The 18,138-nt window shown below is 40.0% G+C and overlaps 2 protein-coding genes across 2 annotated transcripts; both read left to right on the top strand.

Annotated features, from left to right (window-relative positions):
- Positions 1–2,670: 2,670 nt before the first annotated feature.
- On the top strand, positions 2,671–5,147 carry LOC112198585 (uncharacterized protein At4g28440). The gene is made up of 6 exons (XM_024339737.2): positions 2,671–2,900; positions 2,952–2,979; positions 3,138–3,324; positions 3,583–3,770; positions 4,061–4,214; positions 4,497–5,147. Exons 3-6 carry the CDS (start codon positions 3,171–3,173, stop codon positions 4,682–4,684), a joined length of 684 nt encoding a protein of 227 aa, XP_024195505.1. The 5' UTR covers positions 2,671–2,900; positions 2,952–2,979; positions 3,138–3,170; the 3' UTR covers positions 4,685–5,147.
- A 1,856-nt stretch (positions 5,148–7,003) lies between these two features.
- Positions 7,004–8,997, top strand: LOC112201059 (uncharacterized protein At4g28440). The gene is made up of 3 exons (XM_024342062.2): positions 7,004–7,107; positions 7,638–7,869; positions 8,390–8,997. Exons 1-3 carry the CDS (start codon positions 7,030–7,032, stop codon positions 8,575–8,577), a joined length of 498 nt encoding a protein of 165 aa, XP_024197830.2. The 5' UTR covers positions 7,004–7,029; the 3' UTR covers positions 8,578–8,997.
- The last annotated feature ends 9,141 nt before the right edge of the window (positions 8,998–18,138 follow it).

The following is an 18,138-nucleotide window of genomic DNA, read 5'->3' as shown; positions in this document are numbered from 1 at the left end:
TATAAATTGGTAAATATGATTCTCTAGGCGATCCGTGAGGATCCGACTGTTGGATCATTGTATAAATTGGTAAAGACTCTAGGCGATCCGTGAGGATTCGGCCGTTGGATCGTTGTATAATTTTGTGAGGATGATTCTAAAGGCGATCTGGGAAGATTCAACCGTTGGATCTTCGTATAATTTTGAGAGGATGATCCTAAGGGCGATCCGTGAGGATCCAACCGTTGGATCATCGAATAAATTGGTAAAGATGATCCTCTAGACGATCCGTGAGGATCCGACCGTTGGATCGTCATGTAATTTGTGGTTTGTGAATTGTATGCTAAGTTGAGATCGTATGTGATTAGGTGCTTGACAGAATTGCATTGACCCATCATTTGTGATTTTGTGATCGTATGCTATTTTGAAATTTTCAATTTTCTTTCTTTAAAAAATAGAAAATTTCAAAATAGAAAAACAAAAAAGTTCATATAGAGAAAATGACAAATGCAGGTGCGGGGGCGGGGCGGGGAATCCTCCATTTGAAAATATCCCCAGATGGGGAATGGGGGCACGAGGGAAATTTGGGGCAGGGGCGGGGATGGGGGAATCCCCCGTTTGCCCATTTCTAGTCGAGGCAGCAGATAATGAGGCTCTTATTGCAATTCCTACGGATGAGGAGATTGGGTTAGCAGTTCAATCCATGGATGGCACCAACTCCCGGGGCCAGGACGGGTTTGGTGGCGACTTGTTTAAGTTCTACTGGGATGTGATTAATATATATGTGATTAATGCAATTTGCAACTTCTTTGGAACATGGATCATAATTCCCCATTTCAACTCCAATCTTTTAACTCTAATACTGAAAGTTCTTGAAGCAGAGGGATTTTAGATTACCGTCCGGTTGCTCCAGCAAATTTCCCCTTTAAAATTATTACTAAAATAATGGATGATCGTCTGGGTCCTGTTGCTTCAAGGGTTGTCTCGAGCAATCAGAGTGCTTGCATCAGGGGAAGATCGATTGTCGATCCTATAATTCTAACATCTGAATGCATGAATCTCCTTGACCATTGATGTAAACAAGGAAATATTGCAAAGGCATTTGATACGATTGATTGGCAATTTCTCTTGTGAGTTCTTGAGCTTTTGGTTTTGGTCTAGTTTTTGTGAAGTGGGTGCATTGTATTCTTCAGTCTACACATCTATCCATACTAGTAAATAGTCAGTCTTGTGGTTTCTTTTCTTGTTCACTGGGAGTGCGTTAGGGCGACCCTTTATCACCGATTCTTTTTTTGCCTTACGGAAGAGGTGTTAAGCAAGGGCCTGCCTTTGCTTGTCTCTCAAAATGAGTTGGATTGTATTGCAGCTCCTGGTGTGTGTAGTCCTCCTTCACATGTCCTATTTGCCGATGATGTGATGGTTTTTATGCAGGCTAGCTCGGAGGGCATTCATGCCATAACACAATTCACGGATGAGTATGCAGCTAATTCGGGCCAAGTTGTGAACAAAAACAAGTCTATACTGTTTTTAGGGGCTTCAAAACATCGGATACAATTATTAATTGATCGAATCCTATTTATGAGATTTTAATACTCTGAAACACCATGAAGCATGATTTAAATTTTATGTCGTGTCTTTTTTTTAAAGTTAATTTGGTCATGTCACTAACCCCCATTGAAATGAAATTGCCTAAAAAGAAAAAGAGAATAGAAATTAAAAACGTTAGCCGTCATTCCATTTCCGGCCGCTCGGGAATAATGTAACGGTTTCTGTTTGTCGTTGGGAGTCAGTTAGTTATATAAAGTGGGTCCGTCTGGTGATGTGGTCAAAAAGAGCAAGAAATGTGTGAAATATCCGCACGTGAGCTGGCAAGCTGGATGTATTTCTCTACTCCTATTGGTTGTGGGCGTGTGCTTCAAACCAGAAGTTGCATATTACTACGATTACGATCACAGTGAACACCAGAAAACTCTCCCTTCAATCTTGACACAGAGTCTTCATCTTCTCCTCCTCCTCCTCATTTCCAAAGCCAAATCCAAAAAATCCAGCTTCTTCTTCTTCCTCAGTCTCTCTCTCTCTCTCTCCTGCTTCCTCTTCTTCTGGTCATAACCAAACCCAAAAAAGACACCCAGAAAAACCGACGTCCTCCCTTAACCCAATTCTTCTTGTTCTTCTTCTTCTTGAAACCCATTTACTTCCTTCAACGCAAACCCTAGCTTCCGTCAAAACCTCAAACTCATCAAGAACCCTAGCTCCAATCTCTCCCTCCTACGTACTCTGCATTTCTCCATTGTCGACCTTTCGTCAAGAAACTCCAAGAAACCCAGACTAGCCGGAAGTCCAAGACCCTTTCCGTCGACGATCATGGCGAAGCAGCCACCCATAGGGCCAAAGCGTCCGGTATTAATTAATTACCTCAACTTTGGGTGGTTGGTTTTACTTTTCAGTACGTACGTCTTTGACAGACAGTGAGTCAATTGTTTTTCCTCGGTTTTTAACCCGGTTTTTGTTTTGACCCGGCCCAGGACCAGGCCCAGAACAAGAAGGGCCAGCCTTCCAATTGGGTCTCCGGGACAGATCCCTCAGACGCGTCGCGAAGATGGATGGGAGTGGGCCCATTCGATGTTTGCTCCTACGTCAGCCAAATCCCAAGCGGGGGGAGCTTCTTCACCAACGAGGTCCAACTTCATGTGGGTCTGCGAAACGACGACGTAAAGCTTTTTTAGGGTTTTGTCGATCTCTTCAATTTTGGGGGTTTTTGGTTGGCTTCGTCGTCTCGTGTCATCCTTACATTTTGCTTGTGATTATTTCTTGCAGCAGATTGGAAATGCTCATGGCGGTGTTGTTGCCACAAACCCAATTCAAGCATTGGTTGGAAATGCTCATGGAGGAGGCTCCGGCGCTACAAACCCAATTCAAGCATCGGTTGGAAATGCTCATGGCGGTGTTGCTGCTACAAACCCAATTCAAGAATCGTTTGGAAAATTGGTCAACAAAGACGTAAGCTTTTCAATTTACGATTGGGGACTTTCTTTGTGGTTCTGATCTCTCATGGATTAGTGTTTTACATTTTTGAACGGGCGCATGTGAAAATGCCAGAATGAGATAAACTGTGTTGATTTAGGCTTACATTCATGACCTGTTTGTGAAAATGCCAGAATGCCACAAAGGTTGAAAAGCTCCGCCCAGACATGTCGGATGTCACTCTCACTGTAAAGGTTGTTAGTACTACGATAGTAGGTCGGAAGGGACGTCCTGGTGGCCCTCGAAGCCACATGCAATTTGCTGACTGCTTGGTTGGCGATGAAACTGGAGTGATAATCTTCAGAGCTACAAACGATCAAGGTGACTTTACTTTGAGATCTAGTTTGAATTCCCCTTATGTTTTATAGTTTACGTTTCTTCTCTAGTTTTCATATATTTTGACCTTTTGACTGTTAAATTGCACTTTAGTTGAGGTTCTGAATTGGGCCGATCAGCCATAATGTATTGTCTCAGAATTGCATCTTTAAATGATCTGGTTTTACCGTTTTGCATGGCAAGGCTGCTGCATTATATGTAATGTAGTTACATAGTTTTAATTCCCTGTGATGTACTGTGCAGTGGACTTGATGAAAGTGGGTTTGACTGTAACTCTGCAAAATGCCAAAGTTGACATGTTCAAAGATTCAATGAGGCTTGTTGTCGACAAAAGTGGCAGTGTTCTAGTTGCTGAGCCGGCCAGTTTTACTGTGAAGGAAGATAGCAACCTCTCACTCATTCAAGCATCGATTGGAAATGTCAACAAAGATGTAAGCTTTTCAATTTACGATTCTAAAATTGGTGTTTGCTCTTCTTGTTTTGTTTGGAATATCTCTATTCTGGGTGTCATCGATGGTACGTACATTGGAAATGCCATGTGTGAGTTACTTGCACTTTCTTTCTGGTTCTGATCTCTCATGCGTCTGTTGATTAGTGTTTTACATTTTTGATGGGATGTGAAAATACCAAAATGAGATATGCCTGATCTAATAAACTGTGTTGATTTATTTGATTTAACACATTTAGGCTTACATTCATGACCTGCTTGTGAAAATGCCAGAATGCCATAAAGGTTGAAAAGCTCCGCCCAGACATGTCGGATGTCACTCTCACTGTAAAGGTTGTTAGTACTAAGATAGTAGGTATTCAATTTGCTGAGTGCTTGGTTGGCGATGAAACTGGAATGATAGTCTTCAGAGCTACAAACGATCAAGGTGAGTCAGAGATCATGACTTTACTTTGATCTAGTTTGAATTCCCCTTATGTTTTATAGTTTATGTTTCTTCTCTAGTTTTCATATATTGTGAGGTTTTGACTGTTAAATTGCACTTTAGTTGAGGTTCTGAATTGGGCTGATCAGCCATAATGTATTGTCTGAGAATTGCATCTTTAAATGGCTCTAGCATTGATCTGGTTTTACTGTTTTGCATCGGAAGACTGCTGCATTATATGTAATGTAGTCACATAGTTTTCATTCCCTGTGATGTACTGTGCAGTGGACTTGATGAAAGAGGGTTTGACTGTAACTCTGCAAAATGCCAAAGTTGACATGTCCGAAGATTCAATGAGGCTTGTTGTCGACGAAAGTGGCAGTGTTGAAGTTGCTGAGCCTGCCGGTTTTACTGTGAAGGAAGATAACAACCTCTCACTCATTGAATTTGAACGTGTCGATGTCGATATATGAGGCATCAAATCTCCAAAATGTTCTCGAAAGTGCCCTCTTAGGAAGAAGAAATCTTGAAGCTAGTACCACCCAAGTCGTTTCCTTACCTTACCTGTGTGCAGCTGATAGTCTATGACCTTTGGTTGTACTGCCAAAATAGATGTTGATGGCTGTGAGTCCTTGAAGATAAGGAAGCTGGTTGCTTTATCATGTTTACTATCTGATTTGTAAATCTTTGGGAATTATCAAATGTCCCTAAGAATTTTGCTGTGTTACTTCACTTCAAATTTCTTATGCTGTGAAGTGTTGAACTCCTTGCATTGTTTGTAGTCTTAGGAATTAACTTCTACCCCAAACCCTAGTGGTGCTTATTCTGGGTAGTTAAGCAGAGATCAAGTGTAAATGTCAGTTGGTGACTCAAATCCATGTATTTGGCTTACTTGTTTGGATTTCCTAGCAGGTTTCAACAACTGTTTATTTCTTATGTCATTGTGCTTGTAATGCTCAAGTCACCTGCTCCTCATTCTTATGTTCTTCGTGTTTCTGGAAGCAGTTAGAGTCCCAGCACATGTATTACATTAAACGAGTAATGCTATGCCTTTCAGCATTAGGCGGATCACACACTAAATTTGTCATTAGCTGTACACAAACGTATTAGAGTATCAGAATGGGAGCTTAAGGTTCTTAATACATCGACTGCTTCTATAGTTCTATGTTTAAATATGGGATATTTGAACATCCTAAATCCTCCAGTCTTCTCCATCCAATTCTAGTAACATAAACGTGCTGCTGCACATGAAAACCTTTGTTTCGGGCACCATCATCTTAGCCCTTTTCCGTTTCAGGTGTTTAGATGTGACTCTATGTCGACGTGCTAGGAAGAAGTAAAACCAATCTAATTTCAGACTAGCACCAAAGAATGGTGATTTATTCTCAATATGGAATTTTGATGGGAAAATTCATATCAGGATATCATCGAAGCAACAGAGGATTTTAATATCAGGTACTGTATTGGAACCGGAACTTTGGTAGTGTTTACAAAGCACGGCTACCAAGCGGCAAAGTAGTTGCCTTGAAGAAGCTTCACCATTGGGAAGCTGAGGAGCGAGCTCTGTTCAAAAGTTTCAGAAATGAAGCAACAATGCTATCGGAAGTCAGACATTGAAACAGTGTGAAGCTTCATGGTTTTTGTTTGCTCAAAAGTTGTATGTTCTTGGTCTATGAATACAAGGAAAAAGGAAGCTTATTTAGTGTTCTAAGCAACGATATTGAAGCTGCAGAATTGGATTGGAACAAGAGAGTACATATCACATGCATTATAATACATGCATCAAAACTGCACTATACCAGTCATTCACGGAAATGTAACAAGCAGCAATATTCTTCACAACTCTGAGATGGTGGCGTCTTTATCCGACTTTGGCACAGCCCGACTTAGGATATAAGGTTCCTCAAACAGAACAATGTTAGCTGGCACTCCTGGATATGTTGCTCCAGGTGTACTTATCTTTCTCAGCTTCTCTGCCTCACTTGTTTCTCATTCTGTTATGCTTCCATGCTTCCATGCTTCTTAATATCTGTTGTTTTTGGTAAACCAGAACTTGCATCACCGTGGCCGTGACTGAGAAATGCGATTTTTATGGTTTTGGTGTGGCGGCCCTAGAAATAATCATGGGAAGACATCCTGGAGAACTGATTTTCTTGACTGCAACATCTTCCTTGATGTCGACAAAGTCACCCTTGGTTTTACAAATTATGCTGAAAGATGTGTTGGATCCACGGCTATCTCCTCCCAGCATTCAACCGGTAGCTTCTAGTGTGGTTATGCTAGCCACATTAGCCTTGACATGCCTACGCTCCAAACCAAACTGTAGGCCAACAATGGAACATTTGTCGAAGGAGCTTCTGAATCGTACACCTTGATTGTCCAAGCCTCTTCGTGAAATTTCCATACGGGAACTTTTGAACCAAGAAATTAGTTAATAAGCAGCTGATGCAGTATGTCATAGCATAAGGAATAAAGGAAATTTAATGACTAGCTGCTTCAGAAAGCAGAATGTATTACAAAAATTGATAAGGTTGAAACACAGTTGAAGAATTACAGCATCTGCCCCATTTAGTAATAGGATACAAATCATGCATTGCAAATTTCCCACAAAATATGCTAGTTGCGAAAAATGTATGTTCCTTTGGTGTTACAAAATTTGGTGAGTAATTATATAACATTAGGGTATTACATTTTTGGTACAATTCCTATTAGGATACAATTGAAGGAAGTATTAGGATACAAAGTCCTAATAGGATACGAGTCTCACATATACTTCTCCTTGACCCCTCCTTATTTGTAGGGCTCTGTAAATATAAGCATGTATCTACTGATAGTTTTTAAATTTATTACTCTGTGTCCCATCCATCTCCCCAGTTGTTTGAGCCAGACTCATAAGGTGACCTCTAACCTTAATTCACCGGATCCGTAATTCTCCTTTGTTATATTTGCATGGAAAAGTTGTCTCATAATTCATCGCGATCGTTTCAATATCAAATATTTTGTGATCTTGTTAAATTGTTGTCTATTTCTAGGAAATTTGTAAAGGTTCTGATCTCTCATATAATATGTTCTCTCTGATCTCTACTCTAAATCTAAGATTGAAATTTTTTTTTCTGACCTGTTTACAATATACGACTATTTCAGATTACAAGTTTAAGGATTTTTTTTTTTTTTTGGATATTTTACATTCAATTTGACATATCTATTCTGGTATTTTGTTTTGTGAATCTGATTTTGGTTCTTTCAGCTCCTTGATGAATGTCTTTGAATTCCATACTACAAGAGGAAAAATAAGAAAAACGAAGCTTGAAGACTTTGTCATAGTTCTTATCGTCCCAAATTATTGCATGTTGACCACTACCTGCTTAATAGAGTCGTTATTTGTTGATTTAGTGCTAAATAGTTTTGTGGTTTGGATTCTGGTAGGTCTTTTCTCAAATGGCAGACTCGAAACAAGCACCGAGCAAACCAACCTTCACAAAGGTTATGCAGCTCCGCCCAATGACCTCTGGTGTCACTCTCACTGTAAAGGTTGTTAATACTAAGATAGTATGCCCGAAGGGACGTGCTGGTGGGCCTCGAGGCCAAATGCGAATTGCTGATTGCTTGGTTGGCGATGAAACGGCAATGATAATCTTCACGGCTAGAAACGATCAAGGTGATTCAGAGATCATTACTTTGATATATGTAAACTATAACTACATCTGTCCTGCTTGCTAAATGAGCTCTTTCCATTCTCATGTAGTTTGAATTCCCCTTATATTTTATTGTTTAAGTTTGTTCTCTTGTGGCTTGTTTAGTTTCCATATTGTGAGGTCTTGACTGTCAAAGTTGCACGTTAGGTCTTTAGTCGAGTTTGTTGGAGTTCTGTACAGTAAAGTGACTTTGATCCTTTGAGTATAAGAAAATTGAAGAGCGAAGCCCAATTAAAAGACATAACATGGCTCACTTCAAGAAATATAGAAATCTCCTTTGATAGAGCGACAGTATGGGAAAACCTACCTAAGATATTGCAGCAATGAAAGAAGGTGACTGGAACTGTAGAAACCTATATCTGAGAATTGGATCTTTAACTGACATTACCATTGATCTGGTTTTACTGTTTTGCATCTGAAGACCGCTGCGTTATATGTAATGTAGTTGCATAGTTTTAATTGCCTTAATTTGATGTTGTGCAGTGGACTTGATGAAAGAGGGTTCGACTGTAACCCTGAGAAATGCCAAAATTGACATGTTTAAAGGATCAATGAGGCTTGCTGTGGACAAAAGTGGCCGTATTGAAGTTGCTGAGCCTGCCAATTTTACCGTGATGGAAAATAACAACCTCTCACTCATTGAATTTGACCGTGTCGATGTCGTTATATGAGGCATCAAATCTCCAAAATGTTCTCGAAAGTGCCCTCTTAGGAAGAAGAAATCTTGAAGCTAGTACCACCCAAGTCGTTTCCTTACCTTTGCAGCAAATAGTTTATGACCTTCGGTCGTTGTTCTGCCGAAATAGATGTTGATGGCTGTAAGTTGTTGAAGATAAGAAGCTGGCTTTTGGATTTTGTTTTGTCTTTTTTACAATCTATTTTAAATATTTGGGAATTACGAAATGTCTTTAAACATTTTGCTGTGTTATTCACTTCAAATTTCTTAAGCTGTTTAGTGTATGTTGAACTCCTTGCACTGTTTGCAATTTTAGGAGTTAACTTCTACCCCAAACCCTAGTGGTGCTTTTTCTGTAGTTAAGCAGAGATGAAGTATAGATGTCAATTGGTGGCTCAATCCATGTATTTGACATACTTGTTTGGATTTCCTAGCAGGTTTCAGCAAATCTTTATTTCTTATGTCATGGTGCTTGTAATGCTCAAGTCACCTATGCTTCTCATTCTTTTGTTCTTTTTGTTTCTTGAAGCAGCTGGTCATTAAACTAATACTGCTATTCCTTCAGCATTTGGTGGATCACGCACTAAATTTGTCATTAGCTGAACACAAACTTATTATGGAATATCGATCAGAATGGGAGCTTAAGGTTCTTAAATCCATTGCACGTACGACAAAATTCGACATCACATGAAAATTCCAAGAAGAAGAAGCCATAATTGATAGCTTATCCACTGTGCAATATGTACATGCTCTCTGGGATTGGATAATTCGTGGATGACTTTTAGTAAATGGTTAGTTGTAGTTGACTAGTTGTCACTGGCAACAGTACCTCTCGCTATTTATGTATACGGATTTGGTCTTAATTTAAACGATTTTAATTGCTTTTTGTTGATGTTTTAACTGATGCCCCTATGGTAGAAACGATGCAAGATGATGGTTGGGGTAGTTGATGGCGATGGTGACGATGGGCTGGGTTGGGAGTGGTTGCCGTCGCCGATAAATGGATAAATGGAGAGAGAGAGAGAGAAGGGAGAGAAAGAGTCCAAGTCTGCTTCGTCTCTGTGTTTTGATTGAAAAAAAAAAAAAAATGCACCATCAGTGTCTCAACTCTTGTGCACCGGCCAAGTTGATACCCAGACTCTCAGTGCTACCAATGTGATACCTGAACTTATATTTCGCTATCGATGAGATACTTAGGTCAGATTTCGCTGACGGCTCCATTAGATGTGTGACGTGACAAGCACGTGGGCCCCAAAAATGTCATGAAATGACCTAAATGACCCCAGATTTTTTTTTTTTTCAATTTTCTCTCTCCTCTTCTTCTTCCTCTTCCTTCTTTTGTTTAGTTGTTGCTGTGATCTCATTCTTTCTAGAAAGAAAATTCAGACTGCCCCCAAAATCAGGAAACAAGCAAATAATCCCTTGTCAACTAACTCGTCGTATAAATAAATTCTTAGCCTGATTTCGCCTCTAATCCAACTCAACACGCTCTTCTTCTCGAGCTGGAAATACACCAAACCCTCTGCAGCTGAGGTGGCTGCTGCGGTTGCAGTGATTCTGGTTGTGGCTGTGGCTGCTGGGGTTGGGAGTGGGAGTGTAGGGGTGGGGCTGAAACGACACCGTTCCGGTCGTGGTGTCATTGACCTAGAGCAGGACATCGGCGGTGCGGGTCGGGTGAGGCGGGTCAAGGGAGGAGGATCGTCGCCGCGACTGGGCATCATGTTAAGATTTCCTTAAGGGTTGCCATGGGTGATACTACACTCTCTGCTCTGCTTTTGATGATAGATGATTTGGGTTACTGGTTCATTATGATGGATGATTTGGATTGGATTCAAGGACATGAACATGACATCACAGTATCAACCTTCTCACATTCCATTCTATACATTCTTGCCGCTTTAAATATCGAATAATGTGTATCCCTCGAAGCATACAAAATCCCATCTGGAAGCACTTCTCTCCTGCAAGAAATTTTTGTGATGCCGCACCTGTCCCATTGTGAAAATTGTCGCCAGCTGTAGTGAATGGTACACTATAGGCTTTGTAATTCTGGGATTTTGTTGTTGCGTTCTGGAATTTGGTGAAAAATCAAGGCCTTGAAACCCTTCCCTGAACATTGTCACCAGCCGCAGTGAACGGTACCATGTAGGCATTCTAGAATTTGGACAAAACTCAAGGCTTTGAAACCCAATGAAACTAGTAGTGGTGGGAGTATCTGTACCCATGTTTTTGTATTAGTTCTTTAATGGGAGTGAAAGGTTAATCTGTCTATTTGTGTTGCAAATCGGATAATTAAGTGGGAGAGATTTTGAATCTTGAATGTAGGATCAGATTGATTAACAACCCACCAATGGATATCATTGTTCTCGAGCTAGAATCCAGTCCATCCATCAATCACATTACTTAAACCAATCCCAGAGTAAAAGAGATGAACTAATCTTTTGGTAGAAATTTTAGAGAAGAATATTTGGAAGAAGATTGAGATCGTAGCAACAATTGAACAAAAGGAGGAGGAAGAAGAAGCAGAGGAGAGAGAAAATTCTAAATAAATAAAAAATAAATTCTGGGGTCATTTAGGTCATTTCATGGTATTTTTGGGGCCCACGTGATTACCACGTCACACATCTAACAAAGTCATCAGTGAAATCTAACGGAAGTATCTCATCGATAGCAAAATATAAGTTTAGGTATCACATTGGTAGCACTGAGAGTCTGGGTATCAACTTGGCCGGTGCACAAGAGTTGAGGCACTGATGGTGCATTTTTCTCAAAAAAAAAAAAATTGAGTTCAAGCAATAGCAGCCATTAGATGCAGTTTTATACATGTGGCATCTTGTCTTCAAAAGCTTAGGAAGCTCAGGTGATTAGTTTGCTCAGGAGAGGATCCTCTTTCTATAAAGATACAATCCCTGCAGATAATGCGGTTGGAACCTGCAACGGGCTGGTATGCTTTACTGATTATACACTTGCAACTAGCCACATAATCGTTTGGAACCCTTCGATTAGAAAGTTTGTGTTTTTGCCAAGTCCTACTCTAGAAAGCAAAATTCACTTTTGGCTACGATTCACTGAACAACGATTACAAGGTCTTGAGACTTGTGCTGAAAGGGTTTAGTAGACAAACGGTCCGTGGGCTAATATTCGGTTTTTAACAAGCTTGGAAGAGCCTTTGTTCGGAGACATTAGTTAAATTCCATTATCCTTTTGAGTTGGGAAAAGTTCGTGTCAATGGTGGTCTGCAATAGGTTCAAATTGAAGATTTCTCACCCGCCAACTTCATAGTTACATTCGACTTGGTTAACGAATCAATTATTCTACTCGAACTGTATAAAATGAAAACAAAGTTCCTTAATAGACATGATATACAGTTTGAGTAGAATAATTGGAGATAAAGATTGTCTAGCGGCGCAATGCAGAGCGTCGAGGCAACCAAGCACTGCCATGGTCGCCGCTTCCCTACTCCCCATCATCACAGGCAAATTTGCTTGCCTTTGTTGGTGGTGCACATGAGGAGGCCTTGGGGCTTCCTTGTCCTTCAAGATGTTCGATTTTTTTAGGCAAAAGCAACCTTTTCCTTTCTCTCCTTCCATCTGATTTCGATGTTGGCTTTTCTTACCGAGATGTGGATGCCGGTCTTGTTCGGTATAATTGCTCGAAGAATTTTGTGGGATCCAGGGGTGATCGCGTGGAATCTGGTTGGCTTATAAGTTGGAGAACTCTGCTGGCTGCGCTGGATCGAGACGACCTTGATGCAGACGACACCGACATCACTTTTTAGGCTGGTCAGTTTCTGGGTTGATATGCTATTCCAAGGAGGAAGTTGGCGATGGCTGTGTCACAGACAGACGACGCTAGTGTTGGGCAGTGGTCGATGGCAGCCATATGGAAGCTGTGAGTTGGTGTGCTGGGTGCCCAGATCAAACCTAGCTAAGGAGTTGGACTGCTACTGGGCCCAAGTTAGGGATCATATGTTGGGCTTCACTTATCCAAGAATCTGGATTTGGGACCCGGGAGGTTGGCCTAAGGATAAGGGCAAAGGAATGCTCTATGCTTTCTTTCTTCAGTACCTAGCATTTGAAGCTTCAAGTCTGTTGCTATTTAAGTTTAGTTTCTCTAATTGTACACCAATTGAGGTCTCTAGGCGATTAGGATTACTCTAGCCAGGATTTAGGTAGTTTTGGATTTGCCTTCATATGACTAGGTCTAAATATTATGCTCACTTTGTTCACAGTGAGGGTTACCTGTCATGTGCTTGGTAGCTTAGACCATCTAGGTTTTATTTGGTGTAAGACAGCATATGATGTACGTGTCTTCTGACCATAGATAAGTTAATGAAATTATCCCTTTCTAAAAAAAAAATTGGAGATAAAGATTGCAACTGTTCGTTTTGAATCCAAACGAACTCAATTGTTCATTTTCCATTATCCGAAATCACAAAAAGGAAAAGAAAAACTCTTTCAATAAGATAGTTGGAGATAAAGATTGCAACTATTCGTTTTGAATTCAAAAGAACAATTGTAATTGTACGTTATCCAGAAACAAAAACTAACACATATGTTTGTCTGCCTTTATTTGAAATCACAAGAAGGAAAAAGAAAAACTCTTTTAACAGAACAGTTGGAGATAAAGATTGCAATTATTCGCTTTAAATTCAAAAGAACAATTGCAATTGTCCATTATCCAGAAAACGAAAACGAACACAAATGTTCGTCTGCCTTTTTCCGAAATCACAAAAAGGAAAAAGAAAAACTCTTTTAACAGAACAACTAGAGATAAAGATTGCACCTATTTGTTTTGAATTCAAAAGAACAGTTGCAATTGTATGTTATCCTAAAAATGAAAAAGAAAAACTCTCTTAACAGAATAGTTGGAGATAAAGATTAATTGCAATTGTTCATTTTAAATTCAGAAAAATAATTGCAACTGTATGTTATCCAGAAAATGAAAACGAACACAAATGTTCGCCTGTCTTCATCCGAAATCACAAAAAGGAAAATGAAAATTGTATGTTATCCATAAAACAAAAACGAACACAAATGTTCGTCTATCTTTATCCAAAATCACAAAAAGAAAAACAAAAACTGTATGATATCCAGAAAATGAAAACGAACACAAATATTCGTCTGTCTTCATCTGAAATCACAAAAAGGAAAACGAAAAAAAGAGCTTTCAGTTTTTGCACCCAATCTTTGCGATCTACAAGGCATCTAAGGCAAATCACCCAAGGGCCTTGCCTTAAAAGACTCTGTCATGAGATTTGTTTCCAATGTGGGATCACAAATTCAAAACAAAGTTCTGACATAGCCTTCTCTTGCTTGACCGAGCCATGCTCAACCAACCACTGAAAGGAGCAGCAACCAGGACAGCAAAACAACCTTGGGAGACTTGTTTGGCTCCAAAACCAGTTGGCTTGCAAACTGTCTCTTTTGAGCGTGTGATTGCGCAGGCGTACCAGCACCGTGGGGTGCAGTCGTCGGGGAGTCCCTTGACCTGACTTCTTGATCAAACGATGTGGACGAGGAGAGCACCAACCTCGTCACAAGGTTCTTTTCTTGCCTTTCGGAAAAGGACTTTTCGCCTTACTGGTAAGGACTTTGGTTGTGATCTCTTCGCGACACCGAATCGATACTCAAACGTTGCAGGTTGAGCAGAGCAATCACTGGGAAGTTTGGAGAAAACACGGGTTTGCTAAAGTGTGACTTTAGCTTCACTGGGTTGCGAGGGCGTTACCCTTGCTTCGCTGGTCGAGATAGTCTCGGTGGCAGTAGTACTGGCAGTCGACTCCTGGGGGAGACTTGGGCTGGAAGTACGGTCGCCGGGTTGGTTTGGTGGCACTGACAGTAGGCTCTTGAAGAGACTGGGACTGGAGTGTGGTCACCGGTAAGAGAGGTTGCTCCAGGGAGACTTGGGTAATCGTAGAGATTAATTGGAGAGTTGGTTGTTTTTTCTATATCGTCTTTAGCCTCTATATATAGGCTACTCGTAGATTCTCCTTCCTAATAAGAATGAAATACTATATTCTAGGCCACAGTTATTGGCCTTGAATCTAATCAAAACTCTTAATAGTTTTGATAATTATCGTTTAGATTAACTCTGTCGTAGCAATCTTCTAGGCAAGGTTAATTATCTTTTGGAATCGTGGACGTAATCTTCCTCTTGGATGCGGTGGTAGGATATGCACGTATCTTATATTGATATATATCTTCGCGAGGATTCTGTAGCTCGCGCCTCGCGGCATGTAATCAAAAAGGATATATATATATATATTATTGCAATTAAAGGTGATGGTACTTTCCTTCCATCTGACGTACATCCAACTTCATTCCTTGATTGCCACGTATGTGGGAGACCTTGATTCCTTGCTTAATTGGTCCACCATAGGACTTAATTGCATGGACTATCTCGAAGTAGAGGAGGACAACATGTCTGCCATGTTTATTGCATATACACATCATATCTACATATATGTTCCTTTTTGACCGCACGCTTCCATATATATATATTCATGCAATTATGGATGAAAGCTTCATTAATTCACCTACCCTGCATGCCAATGTGTGAGTATACCGGCATCCTTCATGCAACTAAGGAGAATCAAGGGAGATTCACCTTCCTTAATTGATAAAGCCATGACATGCACGTAACTAGGACTCCTCTTGTTGATCTTTTGCCAAATATGTCCATTAGAATCCTAGCCAAACAAAATTATGAGGCCATCTTTAATGCAAAGATCTTTCCATATGCTCCGTCTTCTCAACTGAGTAAACCACTATTAATTATCAAATATCTTGATTATTAATAGTAAACCGATACGATCACGATTTGCCTTAAGATCACTTGGTCTTCAAGTAGGCTTTACTTAGCATCTAAACAATATATTCCGAGCTTGTCAGAAATAAATAACCCGTGGCCCGGAAAAAATGTTAATTTTGAGTTCAAACAAGACTATCAGATATAGTCACAAGATTGAAAGATGAATTAGTGGGCCGGTACTTTTGTTCAAGGAATGGAAAGACGAAGAAGTTGAATCCTTAAAGAAGAAGTTTGGTGGAGGCTAAGTTGATAGGAAGGATGTAGTGTTTTTTCATGGGTGCAAGCTCCGTTAAACTTCTGTTTTCTGGAAGAGCAAGTGTTATTACATTTGATTTGCTTGAGTTCCTTTTTTGTCCTACACCCCTAGGCAACTCCTAGATTCAGTAAAAACTAAAAACTTCGTCTCCTCCCTCACAGCATGTACTTGATTCTCTATTTTCATTAAGACATCCATATGTTCCAATAAGCCCTCTAGCAAGCATATTCTGTTTCATCAATGTCTGAGTTCAACTTTGAACTGTTGTGTACAATCTGTTTTGTCTATTTGAGATTTTTTGCGTTTCCTCTTATTAGTGGATTAAAGCAAATATATTGGATTATTACACTCTCAACAAATTGATTATTTTCTGCCTTTGACTTGATGAGTCCTCTTAGTCAAGTCAGTAGTGAAATCTACACATCCAGAGTCTACTACTACACGAGTTTGTAGTAGCAGTTGCCTCCAGGAACCACCAAACTGATATTTCTTGTCAAGTACCAAATTCAATCAATAAGTATCAACCAGAGAATCATTAGTACCCCCCAACCAGAAACAAGCTAGCCAAGATTTCAGTACCCCAACCTGAACTGAAAAGGTGAAACACTAAAAAATTACTCCCTCAAAATCTTATGAACAGAAACCTTAAGTGGGTTTCTTTCTTTTAAGTTGAATTCAATATAAAAAGGGCAACATCCATAAAAATTAATTTCTCATGCAAACCATATCTTCTTATTGATAGACCTCATTTGCTGAAGCTGCTTCTTCAATTTTAATACAGGAAGTAATGAATCACGAAATCTAGTAGAAAGGTAATAAGCAACTAAAATAGTACAGTGTTTTACAGGAAAAGAAAAATAATAATAGTCACCTGCAGCCGCTTCAGAAAACAGACTGGAGAACATAACCTTGTATCTTCTATACCATTCTCATTCATCTATAGCTGCAGGACTACCTCGCTGGCCTACTTTCTTTCTGTCTTCTTCAACGTCCACCGGCATGATCAGTATTTGTGCAAAAGGTGCAATCCATTGCAAGGAGTCCTTCAATTCCAAATACTCTCTACTTCCCACTATTGGTGGATTCGGCATCCACGCCTGCAAATTGGAAGTATTAGGCAATAGTTCAAAGGAGGTCTTTCTGTAATTCTTAGGAACAATGAGTGCATGGACATCTTGATTGTAGAGGTTTATTTTAAAGCAGCAGCTAAATCTTCCAAAAAAGCTCATCAGACTAGGAAAATGTGTCGAATATGACGAGAACCATTCTGGATCGAAAAGTTCCCCAACTAAAATTGTGGCCTCATAGGCTTTAACAGAAACATTGGCACTCAAATAACCATCAAAGAACTCGAAGAATTCGACATATTGGTTAATGATTTTGGCCTCTAGTGCACGATGGCTTCCCAATAAAGAAAATTCCCCGAGGTAATCAACACAAATGTTTATATATTTCAAGTTGAAGGAATTATTCAAGATCATCTTTTCACATTTTGAATCCGGCAGTGAGACAAATGTAAAAGATTCAAGATTGAAGGCATGAACAACTCGAATATCATCAAGCTGGCAATACTTGACTTCCAAGGACTTGAGACTTGAGCAGCAAACATAACACTTGGAGTTTCCAATCGAACAATCAGTTAATGACAGGTACTCAATGGAAGGGCACTCAAATAAAACAGAATAGAGTTCTTGGTCAGTAAAAAACCGTGCAGTTTTGAAGGACAGAATTTTCAAAGACGGAAAAAATCGCCCAGGAGTTGAAAAACCTCTTGCTCGAACGTCCGGGATTCTCACGTACGCTAGTTTTAGACTAGTTAAAGATTTTGCACTAGCATTAATGGCCACCCAAGGCATGCGGTAGAAGCGGTTGTAGTCAAAATAACTTTCCACGGCGTGCTCACTGACAATCCCATATTGTTTTGGATTCATTTTAGGACTGATATCCAACTCTTTGAGGCCTCTCTCACATGCATATTTCAACCACTTAGTTATGGTAGAATAATCTCCAAGCCCATACATCCTCATGTGAAGACTTAGTTTATCTAGGAGCTCTTTACGGTCGTATTTCTCACGATAATCTAAATACCCCTCCAAAAAGTTGATGAACCTCTTGTGTTGATCTTGATGTTGGTAGTGACCGAAACGATTAAGGTTGTGGCGGTCAAAATCATCATCCTCGTTAAAATTTAGTTCAGGTAATGAAGAGACTGCAGCTTGCCATTGCTTGGAAAGAAAGCTCACCTGGATGGCAGCTTTAGTGGGAAGGAGTCGAAGGATTTTGTCAATAACAAGGTCAGGTAAGTTGTGAAGGTCAGCCATGTGAGGTGATCCCAATGTGCTGATGGCCATTAGCGTTTTGGTTATGGTCGACATATCTGATCGATGTTGGTGCCTTTAAATAAGGAATCTAGTCTTTCATTGTTTGTCAAGGAAAGGAATTGAAATCTTACTTGTAAAAGGTTTTAAGGGAAAATGCACGAACAAT

Source organism: Rosa chinensis, chromosome 4, assembly GCF_002994745.2.
Source record: "Rosa chinensis cultivar Old Blush chromosome 4, RchiOBHm-V2, whole genome shotgun sequence".
Classification (NCBI taxonomy): domain Eukaryota; kingdom Viridiplantae; phylum Streptophyta; class Magnoliopsida; order Rosales; family Rosaceae; genus Rosa; species Rosa chinensis.
Note: the sequence above shows the minus strand (reverse complement) of the source record. Positions and strands in the feature narration are given on the sequence as shown.

What these genes read in the sequence shown, in the direction of transcription:
- LOC112198585 (XM_024339737.2), top strand. Translation starts at nt 3,171, where the DNA reads ATGTCGGATGTCACTCTCACTGTAAAGGTTGTTAGTACTACGATAGTA. An exon ending in CAGAGCTACAAACGATCAAG is followed by an intron (nt 3,325 to 3,582) that starts GTGACTTTACTT and finishes TGTACTGTGCAG; the next exon opens with TGGACTTGATGAAAGTGGGT. An exon ending in TTGGAAATGTCAACAAAGAT is followed by an intron (nt 3,771 to 4,060) that starts GTAAGCTTTTCA and finishes TGAAAATGCCAG; the next exon opens with AATGCCATAAAGGTTGAAAA.
- LOC112201059 (XM_024342062.2), top strand. Translation starts at nt 7,030, where the DNA reads ATGTATCTACTGATAGTTTTTAAATTTATTACTCTGTGTCCCATCCAT. An exon ending in GTTTGAGCCAGACTCATAAG is followed by an intron (nt 7,108 to 7,637) that starts GTGACCTCTAAC and finishes GGATTCTGGTAG; the next exon opens with GTCTTTTCTCAAATGGCAGA. An exon ending in CACGGCTAGAAACGATCAAG is followed by an intron (nt 7,870 to 8,389) that starts GTGATTCAGAGA and finishes GATGTTGTGCAG; the next exon opens with TGGACTTGATGAAAGAGGGT.